Source organism: Ceratotherium simum, chromosome 21 (assembly GCF_057802395.1).
Source record: "Ceratotherium simum simum isolate JZ-2026a chromosome 21, ASM5780239v1, whole genome shotgun sequence".
NCBI classification, from domain to species: Eukaryota; Metazoa; Chordata; class Mammalia; order Perissodactyla; family Rhinocerotidae; genus Ceratotherium; species Ceratotherium simum.
Window position 1 is genome coordinate 33,429,647 of NC_141920.1, and position 15,269 is coordinate 33,444,915.

Genomic DNA, 15,269 nt, shown 5'->3' on the forward strand with positions numbered 1-15,269 from the left:
TTTTAAAATTTTTACCATGTGTATAGGTTACGTGTCCCTATCATATGTGAGAGAGAGAGTCATGAATAGTACATAGGTAGATAGATGATAGATAGACAAGATCATGAGTAGATAGATAGATTTAAGACCAAAAGTTTGAAGGAACAGCAGGTTCCATATTCTCCAGCTGCACCTTTTATTTTTAGTTTATTTATTTATTTATTTTTTTTGTGAGGAAGATCAGCCCTGAGCTAACATCTGTGCTAATCCTCCTCTTTTTGCTGAGGAAGATGGGCTCTGAGCTAACATCTATTGCCAATCCTCCTCCTTTTTGTCCCCCAAAGCCCCAGTAGATAGTTGTATGTCATAGTTGCACATCCTTCTAGTTGCTGTATGTGGGACACGGCCTCAGGTGGTGCGCGCCGGGGATCCGACCCCAGGCCGCCAGTAGCAGAGTGCGAGTACTTAACCGCTAAGCCACGGGGCCGGCCCTACACCTTTTATTTTGAAAGCCATCATTCCCTTTTCCATTTTTGCCCACCGTCTATTCCTCTCTAGTTAGTAGGGGTCTTATTCTCCTTCGGGTAGTGGAGACACAAAACAGACTTAATCATAGACGCATTCTCAACAGAACCGCACACCAAACACAGCCTCAAACACACGTTCTTAGATTTGGAAGTGGGCCGGAGAAGGGAGATGAAGAATAAACTTGGGCAATCTAAGCGGGACCTCCGGCCTCTCCGGGGTCTCGGGGTCTCAGATTTGCACGGCCTCCCGTCGCCTTTCTATTCTTTCGTTCACCTAGTCCCCTCCCCCACTCCAAACCCAGAGCACCCAGGCGAATGGACTGGCGTAAATTTCCCCTTACTTGCGCCATAGCCCCGGGGGCCGCCTCGTGACGTCAGGGCTGAGCGAGGGGGCGCCGCCTCCTGGGTGCCCGCCCCTCCCGGCCCTGCGGCCCCGGCTTGCCCTTTAAAAGAGCGGGGCCTGCGCCAACCGCGCCACACCGCGGGGACCAGGACGCACAGCTGCTTTCTCGGAGCGTCTTTATCTTGCGTTCCGTCCGCATCTCACTCACCGGTCCAGCCGCCATCCTCTTCTCCGCGCAGATTCGGGCGAGCCGGGCCATGCAGCCGGCCGTGCTTCTCGGCCTCCTGGGTGCGGCGGTGGTGGCCGGTGAGTGGGCGTGGCGGGCCATTCAGCACCGCGGACAGCGCCGGCCTCTGTCTTCACAGCCGCTCCGGGCAGATAGGCTGACGGATACCGGCAGAGAGGGAGGATGGGGTGGAAGGTTTCTGCCTCTTGCTTGAGGTTCTTCATTTCTTCTGTTCCCTGGGTATTTCACTTCAACTCCCCACCCCATCGTCTGACTTGGAAAAAGCCAGAGGGCTTCCTACCCCAACCAGAAGAGTCTCAGTCTTTTCAGATCTGAGTTTTCCTGTAGATAGAAAACGTGCTACGCCACCAAGGAGACCCCACATTTTGTGCTCACTTCTAAAATGTCATGCTCTCTCTACCTGTCTGGAGAGACGCTGTTACAGTCTTACTCTGCATCTGTAATTAAGTATTTGTTTGGTTTTTTAAAGCCAGATCACCACAGAGAGACAAGAGTACATGTATTATGATATTAGTTGGCACCTGCTTAATTTCCTTTATTATTATTATTATTTAAACATGATGAGATAAAAGTAAGTCTGGTATGTACCAAAGATATCATATCTTTTTTCTTAACATGTTCATTTATAATACATATGTATGTGTGTTCATGTATATGTATATACAGGTTTAATGTAATATTTTTCTATATTTTATATTTCTGTCTCTTGGGAGAGGTAATTTCCAACTCAGTTGAATCCATTTTTAAGTTATGAATGGAAACTGCAGTAGATATTTTGACTTTTATACTCCAGAAAAATAACGAGTAAAAAATAACCACAAAAATATTCTTGAAGTAGTAAAAAAAATCATTTTAGTCAATTGGGAGGAAGAAATTTTGAGTAGTAGATATTTGACAGTGTCTCTTTACGTGTGGAAGATTGGGGGATTAATCTTTCAAAGTACCCTGAATCTCAAAGAAATGATCTCTGGAGATTTGAAAAAGTGTGTGTGTGTGTGTGTGTGTGCGTGTGTCTGTTGAAGTAAAGTCACTCTGAGTATTGAAACCATTGAGAAGTAAATATGCCACCAGCAGATTAAACTGGAGGATTTCTTTGACTGTTTAATGACCTCATAGAATATTGTTCTTATCTGAGATTGAGATTCCTAACTAGAACTGGGGTATTGCCATCCATGTATATGAAGCTTTCACGGACAGCAATTATTGGATCCCAAAAGTAAAGAGACAACATGAAAGCCAGTGGTGGGTTTATTTTATTGCAAGCTACATACATTCAGAATTTTCTAAAATTCTTGTCACTCTTACAAATTGCCTATAAATGTTCTTAATAACCAAATGAATATTTAGAGTCCTTTCTGGTCAAAAATGTTTTCACAAAAGAATTACTTAAAAAGCTAAAGCTATGCTAAACATTGTGCTATACTCTACAAAAACAGCGTCATTTGTGAGACCTACTTAACTATAGTGGTAAGATACAGCTCTCTTATGCAAGAGAATATTTTAAGAAGGGTTTATATTTTAATATTAGCTAAAATGGAGACATTATTCTTTTAAAAATTTTTCATTGAGCTATAATTCACACACCATAAAATCCACCCTTTTAAAGTGCATAATTGGGTGATTTTTAGTCTATTCACAGATTGTATAACCACTATCAAATTTCAGAACATTTTCATCACCCCAGAAAGGAACCCCATACCCATTAGCAGTCATTCCCCATTCCCACCTCCCCCCAAGGTCTGGAAACGAGACAAGGTAGCCTTCAAGCAGAGTTTGTTATTTAGCAAAATCACAGGGCTGGGAGAAACCTCAGGAAACCATCTGGTTCATTTCCTACCCTTAAGAGCTTCTGAAGGGAGATCCACGTCTTTCTACAGTAGCTACTGTGCACTCTAAAAATTAATATGAGTGAAGTAGCTACATGGTATCCATATCATACTAGGTAAGATGGTTTCTGCATTCAAAAGAGCTTGCTTTAACTTGCTATCTTATAGCATTTTCTATCTGGGATCAAACCTTGATAGTCTTATAAAATATTAATACTTTGGAAGTTATCCTCAGATTTATCATACAATATTATTTAAAATTTTTTCTGCCATTTGACTACTTCATTTTTATCATAATCATTGGGTTTTCTTTTGTGCCCCCTGAATCTTACTTTATACAAAAATAGGTTAGACTACTTTAGGGAAACCAACATGTCTTTGCTTATTACTTTGCTGTCACAGATTCTGTTGGAAATATGCAGTGAAACTTAGATGTCTCCCCAAGATGCATAATGTACTTTCATACAGAGACCTTAGTCCCTTTCCATCAAAAAGATGACTGAAGAGCCTCAATTAGAGAAACAGGACTGTTCTGTAACAACAAATATGAGCTACAAATTGTTTAGAGTAATAAAAGAAAAATATTTCTCTCCCCCCAGATCTGATGACTGTTAATACTTGGGCAATCTCAGTAGTTAATAAAAGCACCTATTTTACATTTGTGAAAAAGAAAAGTTATTAGCAAGAAACTGCATTACCAAAGAAGGTTTAGTAAAGCTAGATTTTAAAAAGGCACCTTCTAGTTTATTAAAGGAGTAATTCTCTCAGTTGTTTATTTCCAGAGGATTTTACAGATTTCAGGTGGAAAGAGTAAGTGCCAAAGTGGGAATGTTTCCAAATGACAGCCATTTGGGGGATAAAATAAGGCCACCATATTGGACCCTGTGTGCAAAGGCGGGCCATCGGGATCTTGTGTGAACTACATTTCAGGAAGATCATGGGGTCTTCATACCTTGTTAGCCACTTCTTAAACCTTTTACAAATGATTTTAACATGCTGGATAACTTTGGGCCTCTTGAAACAATTGCAGTAGATCCCAGGCCATGCTTTGAAAAGGAGAATTCAGTAAGGCCAATAAATGAAATAAGTGTTTTATTTCTAGATTGAGCCCTATGATGTATAATTGACTGGAGGGAGGTAAAGAGACTTAGAGAGCAAACATTTTGGGAGGGAAGGTCAAGTAGCTTGTTATAGAGAAGCTGCATTTCAGTAGCTTCCATCTCTAGTGTCTGAAAGTTTTGCTCTTGCTCCAGCTAGCTCTTCTCTCGTCTCAGGGACCTGGAATTTTCTGCGCTGAGCTTCTCCCTCCGTAATAGCAGTTGTGTATTCCAGGGACTGCCAGGATAACTGTGGAGATGGCCTATATGTAAATGCTGTGAGCTTCCCCAATGGAAAGGGTGTAGACAGAACAAAGTCAAAGTGAAAGATAAGAGAAACCAGCTTTGAAAGAGAAAAATAAAAAAAAAAAGGGCCCTTTAATGGAAATTAAAATCACCTGAAGCATTTCCTAAACTGACAAAAGCACTTCAATTGCTGGTTTAAAATAAGCAGAATCTCATGAAATTTAACTTAAATAAATTAAAATTTAAACTTTTAGTGTATCTTCATAAACCAGTTGTTAAACACCTATTTGCATATGTTATTATGGACTTGATGCTGTAGTAATAGAATTAGATACCTCCCATGTTCTTTACATGGTTGCAGACAAAATGGGAGAAGGGAAACACAACACTGATACAGATGCATAAGCAAGCCTGTTCAGGCAAAGGCCTGGGGGTAAAAACGAGGTAATTAATTGTGTAAGATAGTCACAGCCATGTTTTTGTAAAGTAAGTGAGTTTGGGGGAGAATATTTTCTTGGGGACAGGAAGAGGCAGAGGGAACCACAGATCTTTACCCATGTGGGATAGGCAGAAGAGTTGAGAAGGTACTCTGGTTTCATGTAAAAACTAGGTTTGTTTTAACTTTTTATTGAAGTATAATATTCACATCAAAAACTGCACAGATCATAAGTATACAGCTTAATGGATTTTTCACTCATTGAGCACACCTGTGTAATTAACACCCAGAAGTGCCCCTCGTCTGTGGTCTGGATTTGATTTATATTGGATATAGGATAGCATTCATTTCCAAATCATGTTTAAGACATTGCTAAGGAAAACCACTGTGTGTGTGTGTGTGTGTGTGTGTGTGTGTGTGTGTGTGTGTTTACATGCAACTGGGGCAATTATGGCCCCTGGGGCAATCACTCCCAGCTATCTCCATCCTGCTCAGCTCCAACTCTGCCCCTCTCTCCAAGTAATGTGCGGGGAGTGGGGGTGGTTGGTGAGTTTGGGTCACACAGCTTCCAAAAATCAACTGAAGTCATTTCCCGTTCTCTTTCTCCTTCCAAGTTGTCAGTTCTATGCCAGCGGATAACAGGAACCACAATGAAGAAATGGTAAGTTGAAATGGAAGTCTAGAATCTAGACTTATATCTAGACTCTGGATTCTCCCACTCCTTGTCATACCAAACCAACAAAATAAAAAACAAAAACAAACAAACAACAATAACACAACATAGTCTTAAAAAGCCAAATTTTCATCCCTGAGGGAATAGGGGCAACGGATGCCCTTCCTGCCTTGGGCTCTCATCTCCTTCCCAGATGTTTTAGTGCCCCTGAGGATAGCTGTGTAATCACACCATTTTCCTTTCAATCTGTTCAGAAATGGGTGTTTATTTCTCTTCTCTGGGTAGTCTTGACCCAATGTCTTCTTCATTGCTCTGTGGAGAGGCCTGGGAGGTTTCATTATGGTCCTGTAAATCTGCCTTCCTGCCCCAAGGATGCTGCATCAGTACAGGTCACATAGCCAAGCCTCTCTCAACAGCAGCTCTGGTTGAGTAGTCTGTTGTCCTAGTGACACCGGCTTTTGCCAACCTGCTTTTGGGTTTCCCCCCAGGTGACTCGCTGCATCATTGAGGTCCTCTCAAATGCCCTGTCGAAGTCCAACACTCCACCCATCACCCCTGAGTGCCGAGAAGTTCTGAAGAAGAGTAAGTGTCCTGCGCTGCAGGAGGTCTTTGTCCCTTGAATGGTCCTTCCTCCTGCTCCCTCCACTTCACCTTCCACTTCACCTCCAAATGAACGGGGAGGGGGTGCATAATGCAGTGGGGAGAGTACAGACTAGTATCTAGGAAGATAGAACATATGGCTTCTAGTCCCTGCTCTGCCTCTTAGTAGCTGTGTGACCATGGGGAAAGACCCCTTGCCTTTCTGGGCTTATTTCCTCAAAGTAAAATGAGGAGTTAAACTCGGAGTCTTTGAGATGTCTATCAGTTCTAAAATTCCTTGGTTCCAGAGTTTGGATTTTTAGAACAGGCTTTCATTTGGGTGGAAGGAGGTTGGGGAGTGCTTGTTTGTGATTAGATGGGGGGATTAAGTGCTCTGGGAGTGTTGGAAGACGAAGGGACAGAAGGAGATTTTAAGAGTATTCTTCTCTTTGCCTTCTACTCTTCTGACAATGAGAAGTTAGAAGCTTGGAAAGGTGACTTGGAAACTTCTAGCCTCTTTATATGACAGATTGTTTAAGCCATTTTAATGCAGAGCTTATTGGATTGGGAGGTACTACCAAAGGGCACCAGGAATTGCGTGCCTGAAAACTGGAAGGGATGAGGGTAGAGGCAGAGCATCCGATGAGTCAGAGCAATGACCTTCTGAATCTAGATTGGGATGTTTTCTCTTTACAAATCAGCTTCTGTTGGAAACAAAATTTGAACAGTAATATGAGCAGTATCCATTGGGAGTTGACATTAAGAGATCAATTTTTCAAAACTATGCTGTCTCTTTTATGCGTGAATCAAACTGATTCAAACAGATCCAAAAACACTTCTCTTCAACACTTTTCTCTGCTTTTAAATTTTTAGCCAGGTTGTGAATAGTGGATTTTTTTTTTTCTTTTCACCTTCAAAATCTTTCATTGCTAGATAATACTCTCTTGCTGTTGCTGCACATGAACCCTCATGCATAAAATGGTAAACACAAATATGAGCAACTGGCCAAAGAGTAACCTGGGGGCACTCAATCCACCATTGGGGGCTTCAGGGTAACCACAGTAGGTGTGGGGCCCTGAGCCTGTAGGGCCCCATGAACAGTGGAAAGAAGCTTCCCTACCGCTCCCAGGCTACGTACCTCTTTCTGAATTTCTCCCCAGCTTTCTTTTCCAGCCATTACAAGGAATGAGCAGGAGCAGAGTGGTCTCCAGGCAGGAACTAAAGGCTGCTCCTTTGGGCAAACCCATCTCACTATTGCCCTTCCCCTTTCTTTGTTTACCAGATGGATGCAAAAGTGTGGAGTCTGTCATGCTAGGTCATCAAGGAACCATGATTGCTTAGGAAGAGCTGTTGAATGTAGGGCTCTGCTTGCCTGCCAACAGCATATTCTTAGCTGTTAGGCTGTGGCCATAGAATTCGAGCCTCTGCTCATCATTGATTCTGCCCTGGTGTCTTTTGATGTCTGTTGAGAAAGCCCCAGGGAAACTGGTAACAATCAAAGCATCCACGTCTATCGGGACCCTGGAGACTGGGACCCTGGAGACGTCATATCTAGAGAACCATACAATGCTAAGATGGTTTAAGAGCTCCTCTGGGGTTGCAGACCCAAACACCAGCCAGGGCCAGACAGACAGGTAACATGAAGGAGTTATAGGAAGGAAGTGAAACAAACTGGAGGATACATGCCCCTTCTAAGGGGGAGCAGATATTTCTCAGCTCCAACCCTATTGTAGAGAAATACAGACTCCACTACCAGATTTGGGATTTGTCAAAAGATATTCAAATTGGATTTTAAGCAATATCTCTTGGTATTTAAGTGTTGCCTCTGAATTCAAATTTACTAAAAAATGTTATTTAGGCCAAACAGAACTCACCTCTAGGCTACCAGTTTGTGACTTCCATCCTATTCTAGTTTGCTCTCTCCTGCTGATATGTCTTAAGCTGATCAGAAGACTGGTGGAGCTTTCAGCCAATTGGATGGATGAATTCCTTCAGGTGACCTCCCTCCCACCCCTAGCTTATCTCCATCTCTACTCCCACTCTCTCCCACACGTCTCTGGAGCAGCATACACTCATTGAGCAAATGAACATTTGGGGGGTTGGGAAGAATCACTGTTTCATGGCTTGAAGAGATCTTAGGGAATACATAGTCCAGTTTCTTAACATGTATAAGAATCTCTTTGACTGGGGTTGATCTGGTCATCCTTGCAATGTGACAGTTAGGGATGGAGGGTGCATTTTCCTCTTTTTACTTGAAAGTAAGGGTGAGCTTTACACCTCGGTTTTACAGATTGACAATGACTGTGTGCTGCTAATCACAGTCCTCCTCTGATCTCACCTGCGGGGGCTTAAAGCTAAATTTAGGAGGAAGTGCTAAGCCTCAGGCAAGCTGCTACAGGCAGCGCACATTTAACTGGGAAAAAAGAAAATACTTCTATTTGTGACCAGCAGGCAGTAGGAAAGAGGCCACAGCCTCTGCCCCGGGAAGCTGAGATCCTGTCTGATGGCTGGCGCTATTTCAGCTGACTCTCAGAACGACGTCAGTATCTGTCCAAGCCTCCCTGCCTCCCTGCCTGCCCGGCCAGCCCTGTCAGTGCTGCAGACGCCACCAGGGCCTCTTAAAAGGCAAAGGCCCCGGTGAGGGGCCAGCCCTCAGGTGCCTAGGGGTGAAAGATCAGGGACATTTCAGTCACCTTATAAAACATGAGAATGCTAGGCTTTAAGCGAAGAGGTATAGACTGTCCACTGTTTCTTGGACATTTTTACAAAAGAGACCAATTTCTCTATTTTGCAAATGTCAGTTCAAAATGACTCATCAGAGCCATTCAATAGGAAGATAGTGTGAACCACAAATATAATTTCCAATTTTCTAGTAGGCACATTAGAAAAGTAAAAAGAGACAAGTAAAAGTAAAAAGAGACAGGTAAAATTAACTTTAATAATATATTTAATTTTATCCAATATATTTTATTCAATATATAATTTATATGCATCCAATATATTTATAATATATATTATCCACTACATCTAAAATATTATCATTTCAACATATATAATAGGAAAATTTGAGATATTTTACATCCCTTTTTTTTTTCATATGAAGTCTTTGAAATCTGGTAAGTGTCTTATATTTACGGCATGTCTCAGCTCGGACCAGTCACGTTTCAAGTGCTCAATAGCCTCAAAGGGCTAGTGGCTCCCCCGGTGGACAGCGCAGATGTGGGCCCAGAGCTGTGAGTGGCCTTGTGTTCAGGCGTTCTCTCTGATCTCAGGGACATGAGTTGAAATACAAGCCCTCTCAGCTAACGATCAGACAGTGTTAACTGCATATCTCCTTTCAGCAGATACCCTTGAATTAAGGAGGATTTAGTAAAGGAGCTATTGACATTTGGAAGAGATGGGTGAGAACAGCATTCAATTAAAATATCAGTTATACCAGCTACTGTTGACTCATGAGATACAAAGATCACTCAGTATACTGAAGTTCATTCTCAACATCTGAGCACATGTTGGGTGGATGGGACCTGACTAAAGGAAGAGATGGTCCTTTCCACTCAGGGAAGAAATATCCACGCTTCTTATCACCAGTTACTAAGTTACATTGTCACTTACTGCTAGGTTGAATCTACATGGTTGATTGGATAATAAAAGTTTGATAAACTAACAATTAAAAAATTTTAAATTCTCCTCTGAATTCTGATATTTCCCATTTTGGCTATTTAACTTTATTTAGCTAAATTCTAGTTAGAGCTATTTACACAATGGTAACTTTTTAACTCCTACTTAAAGTAAATATGGAAAGAATAGTCCTGAATTACACTTTTCTGAGTCTCAGTGTCTTCGTCTGCAAAAAGAGGAAGTTGAACTAGATGAATTTTAAGGTTTATTCTGGTTCTAAATTCTAATATTTCATAAATCTAATTTGGATTTCAATTTGATCATTGATCAAATGAGAGATGCTGATGGGTGTTATGAAAAAATAAAAATATAGAGAGTTTATTATTAGATTTAAACACAGCGAAGGAGCCTTCATCCCATTTGCTTTCAAAAGGAATCTGAGTATGTTCTTTATTAACTTAAAAAATTATCCAAGCGATTTTCAAGGTCCTTAGGGTTTGTAGCGATCGCTGAGGCTGGTGCTTGTTGAACCACAAGCAATTCTGAAGTTATACTTACTCTTTTTTGTTTTCATTATAGATGGAAAAGAGGTCAAAGATGAAGAGAAAAGTGAAAATGAAAACACAAGGTTTGAAGTAAGATTGTTAAGAGACCCAGTTGATGTCTCAGAAGCCCACAAGCCCTCTGGTAGGGAGGAAGCAGGAGCCCCAGGGGAGGAGGACCCCCAAGGCCCGACAATGGTAGGCACAGAGGGAGGTGGGCACAGCCGAGAGGGAGTAGGCGAGCTCCAAGGGAGCCTCTATCCCTCTGACAACCAAGTCTCCAAAGAAGCAAAGACACGCCATTCTGAGAAGAGTGAAGGAGAGGACAGGGAGGAAGAAGAGAGAGAGAAATACCAGAAAAGGGAGAATGGGGAAGATGGCAGTAAAGAGCAACACCTCGAAGAGCCAGGAGAGATACAAAATGCCTTTCTCAACCAAAGAAACCAGGCTACAGCTAAGAAAAAAGAGGAGTTAGTGTCCAGATACGATACACACTCTGTTGGGGGCCTTGAGGAGAAGACACACAGCCGGGAGAGGAGTAGCCAGGAGAGTGGAGAGGAGACAAGGAACCAGGAGAAACGCCCCCGAGAGCCTAAAAGCCAACCCAGGAGCCAGGAAGAATCTGAGGAAAGTGAAGAAGATGCCAGCCCTGAGGTAGACAAACGACGCTTGAGGCCAAGACACCACCACGGGAGGACCAGGCCTGACAGGTCCTCTCAAGAAGGGAATCCTCCCTCTGAGGAAAGGGGACACCCCCGTGAGGAATCTGAGGAGTCAAACATGGACATAGCCAGCTTAGGGGAAAAGAGGGACCACCATTTGACCCAGTACAAGGCTTCAGAGGAAGAACCCGAATATGGGGAAGAAGTGAGGAGCTACCCGGCTGTCCAGGCTCCCGCGGACCTGGAGGGGGGACGACACGGGGGCAGAGGAAGTGAGGAGTACAGGGCTCCAAGGCCTCCCAGTGAGGAGAACCAGGAGGAGGAGGACAAGAGAAATCGCCCCAGCTCAGAGGTTGGCAACATGGCACACGGGTATAGTGAAGAAAGTGAGGAAGAGAGGGGCCCTGAGGGGGGACGCCACCACAGAGCCAGGGGAGGGCAACCAGCCTATTCCACTCCAGACACAAAAGAGAAACGGTTCTTGGGTGAAGGACACCACCGTGTTCAAGAAAGCCAGATGGACAAGGCAAGGAGGCATCCACAAGGCGAGTTGAGAAATTACCTCAACTATGGTGAGGAAAAGGGTGAGGAAGGAGCCCAGGGGAAGTGGCAGCAGCAGGACCTGCAAGACACTAAAGAGAACAGGGAGGAAGCTAGGCTTCAAGGCAAACAGTATGCTCCCCATCACACCACTGAGAAGAGGAAGAGATTAGGGGTGCTGCTCAATCCATACTACGCCCCGCGCCAGTGGGAGAGCAGCCGTTTTGAGAGAAAAGCCAACGTGGATGACAGTTTTCTTGAGGGTGAAGAGGAAAATGGGCTGACCTTGAATGAGAAGAATTTCTTCCCGGAGTACAACTATGACTGGTGGGAGAAAAAGCCCTTGGAGGAGGATGTGAATTGGGAATATGAGAAGAGAAACCTCGCCCCCAAACTGGATCTGAAAAGGCAGTACGACCGAGTGGCTGAACTGGACCAGCTCCTCCACTACAGGAAGAAATCAGCCGAATTTCCAGACTTCTATGACTCCGAGGAGCAGATGACCCCACGCCACACCGCGGAAAATGAAAAAGACAGGGCTGGCCAGGGAGTTCTGACGGAGGAAGAGGTACAGTGTGGGGCTTTTGTTTAAAATTAACTTAAGATGGTTAATGTTAATATGTTCAGCATATTAATGGGGAGAAATTGGTGGGAATTAATCACATGAGAATGTACCTCTAGTAAGGGAGTGGAGACAACCTCTGGGTTTGAAGTCCACATAGCATCTAGCCGTTGTCCACATGCCTGCCCACTTCCTCCTAGTGCAGTGCCTCTCAACCTTGGTCGCACATTGAAATCACCTGGAGAGCTTGCAAAATTGCTAGGGCCTGGGATCTACCCCTAGAAATTCTATCTATTTGATACTGGCTGCTGCCTGGGTATGAGGACTTTTTAAAGCTCCCAAGTGGTTTCATTGTTCAGCCAAGGCTGACAACCACTGTTCTGGTGTCTTCACTTTGGTCATTTGATTTTCATCACGACTTCCCAGGGTAGGAAAGGACAGATGATACAGAAATTAGCTGATTTGGTCTATCTTTATCAGCTCGTGGCCTGCAACAATCAGAAATTTACATCTGGGAGAGGTACCAGTATCAGGGCTGTACCTGCCTAAACAGTGGTTTTTTCTAATATTGATTATGTAGGTCAACTCTTCTCAAACTTGGATGTGCGTCAGAATCACGAGGGATTCCTAGCCCTCAGAGTTTCTGATACAGTGGATTCCCAGGTGGGGTCCAAGAATCTGCCTTTCTGACAAGTTCCTGGGTGATGCTGACGCTGCTGGTCAGGGGACCACACTTTAAGAACCACTGATGAAGGTGCCTCACGTAGCCTCTGACATACCATAATTCCCCCCTTCTGCTCACACTCCCTCAAACCATAACAAAATAAACTAATCGAGGACCTCACACCTCCACTTTTCTGTATTTTCTAGGAAAAAGAACTTGAAAACTTGGCTGCAATGGATTTGGAACTACAGAAAATAGCTGAGAAGTTCAGTGGTAACCGAAGGGGCTGAAGGTCGTTGGAGCAAAGGGCAGTTTTAAGAAGCAGCCCTCACATTACCTATTTTCCACCACTTCACTGAAAGACACCGTTTATTTACACAAAGGCAGAAAGTAGAATGTACTATTCATTAAATGTTTGACACAACTGAAAATGTCTTTAATTTTTGCCAGAATGCTGTTGAGAATATGAATAGCATGACTTGTAGCATACTCTTTCTCGCAAAATAGACATATTAACATGCTTGTGACAATGACTGTGCTACCGTCCTTGAAAAAATATGTTTGTCTTGGTTTGAAACAATAAAAGATTCACCTGAGGCCAAAAGCTTCATGTTCTCAGCTTCCTTTGGGCTAAAAGGGAGGAGTGTGGTTTTCAAATCCATTCTTTAAAGTAAATTCCAAAAGATAGCACTAGGATTTGTTGGTCTTTGGAAGCAGAATAGGAAAAAAAACAAAACTTTGAAGTACAACAATGTACAGGATATAAAGAGAAAGAGATCAGGAAGAGACATCTGTTCCCCAGGCTGGAGAAAGATTAAATAGGCTTGAAGAACTTGTTTCAAAATGATCATAAGACACTACTTTTTAAATCCTATTATCTGGAGAGCTCCGGGAGTAACCGGCCAAGGGTGATTTTTCAGGGCTGAGGAGAAAGCTTGGATAATGAGAAGAACTCCAGATTGTCAATTACATGTGGGCTGGTCCAGACAGATGCCCGGACCCTCAGGGCCTGTCAATTTCTACTCTGTAAGAAGACAGGGCTCTGACTCTGTTACTAAGTAGCTGTATGACTTCAGGCAAGTTATTTTCCCTCTCTGGACCTCAGATTCATCAGTAAAATAAGGGTACCTGTCTCACTGGGTTGTTATGAGAATGATATGCAAAACACTCAGAGTAATGTCTGGCATATGGCATGGTGCAGGAAATATTGGCTGCTACCATTATTATCCCTGCAGCTTCTTAGAGCAAGACAGTTGGACAATTTTCCCTTCTTCCTTTTTTTTTTTAAATTTATTAATTTATTTTATTTATTTATTATTTTTTTTTGAGGAAGATCAGCCCTGAGCTAACATCCATGCTAATCTTCCTCTTTTTTTGCTGAGGAAGACCGGCTCTGAGCTAACATCCATTGCCAATCCTCCTCCTTTTTTTTCCCCCAAAGCCCCAGTAGATAGTTGCATGTCATAGTTGCACATCCTTCTAGTTGCTGTGTGTGGGAAGCGGCCTCAGCATGGCCGGAGAAGCTGTGCATTGGTGCGTGCCCGGGATCCGAACCCGGGCCGCCAGTAGCGGATTGCACGCACTTAACCGCTAAGCCACGGGGCCGGCCCCATGCATGACTTTTATTCATCCAGGAAGGCCTGATTCTCCTCCTGCTGGCTAAATCAAGAATTGCCTGTGCTAATTTAACCAGATTCTTTTCAGGTTAACTTTCAGTGACATGCTTTTCCAGGAGTTTCAGCTTTATTACATGGGGAGCAAGTGCTATGCATTTGATGGCAAGTTGTTCTAAATCTGGGCACGTGCTTCTAGAAGGCTGCTTATTCTCTCTCTGCCTGAGGTCTTTTTTTCTGGCCATGGGATCATGATGGGCTGTTTGCAAAGGCACGAGAGAAGTGCTGGGGAGATGGCGGCTGCTGGAGGCAGTCCTCATGGTGGACCAGGAGTTGGTATATCGATATTGTACTGGTTTCCTGGGGCTGCCATAACAAGGTGCCACAAACTGGGTGGCTTAAAGCAGCAGAAATTTACTCTCTCACAGTTCTAGAGTCCAGAAGTCCAAAATTAAGGCATTGGCAGGGCCACGCTCCCTCCGAAGCTTGTAGAGGAAGATCCCTCCTTGCCTCTTCCTAGCTTCCAATGGCCCGAGGCACTCCTTGGCTTGTGGCAGCATAACTCCCTGCTCTGCCTCCATCTTCACATGGCCATCTTCTGCCTATGAGTTTCCGTCTGTTCACACGACATTCTTTTTATAAGGACACCAGTCGTATTGGATTAAGGTCCCACCCTACTCCAGTATGACCTCATCTTAACTAATTACATCTGCAACAACCCTATTTCTAAATAAGGTCACATTCTGAGGTACTGGAGGTTGGGACTTCAACATTATCTTTTCCTGGTGGCAAAATTCAACCCATAACAAGGCAGGCCAGCTCCCACACCCCTCAGGTGGCATATCTCCGAGCCACATATTCTATACTTCCCCGAACTCCTCAGGGGATTGAGCCCAGGTGCCACAGCAGTGACCTTCTCAGTGTCTTTACCTCCCTGTCCCACTTCCTACTGGTGACCCTACTGGTGTTTCGTGGGATCACCTCTCAAATAAACTGCTTGTCCTCAACTTCTTATCTTACGGTTTGCTTCTGGGAGACTCCAATCTAAGAAATCATCCAAAGCCAAGTTTGTATTATGGCAAATACTACAACTACAGTTGTAATATATCACAGTT

General features: G+C 43.6%; 1 protein-coding gene across 1 annotated transcript; it reads left to right on the plus strand.

Annotated features, from left to right (window-relative positions):
- Positions 1 to 1,014: 1,014 nt before the first annotated feature.
- On the plus strand, positions 1,015 to 13,139 carry CHGB (chromogranin B). Its single transcript, XM_004433774.3, has 5 exons — positions 1,015 to 1,155; positions 5,316 to 5,362; positions 5,863 to 5,956; positions 10,151 to 11,883; positions 12,748 to 13,139. Exons 1-5 carry the CDS (start codon positions 1,107 to 1,109, stop codon positions 12,829 to 12,831), a joined length of 2,007 nt encoding a protein of 668 aa, XP_004433831.2. The 5' UTR covers positions 1,015 to 1,106; the 3' UTR covers positions 12,832 to 13,139.
- The last annotated feature ends 2,130 nt before the right edge of the window (positions 13,140 to 15,269 follow it).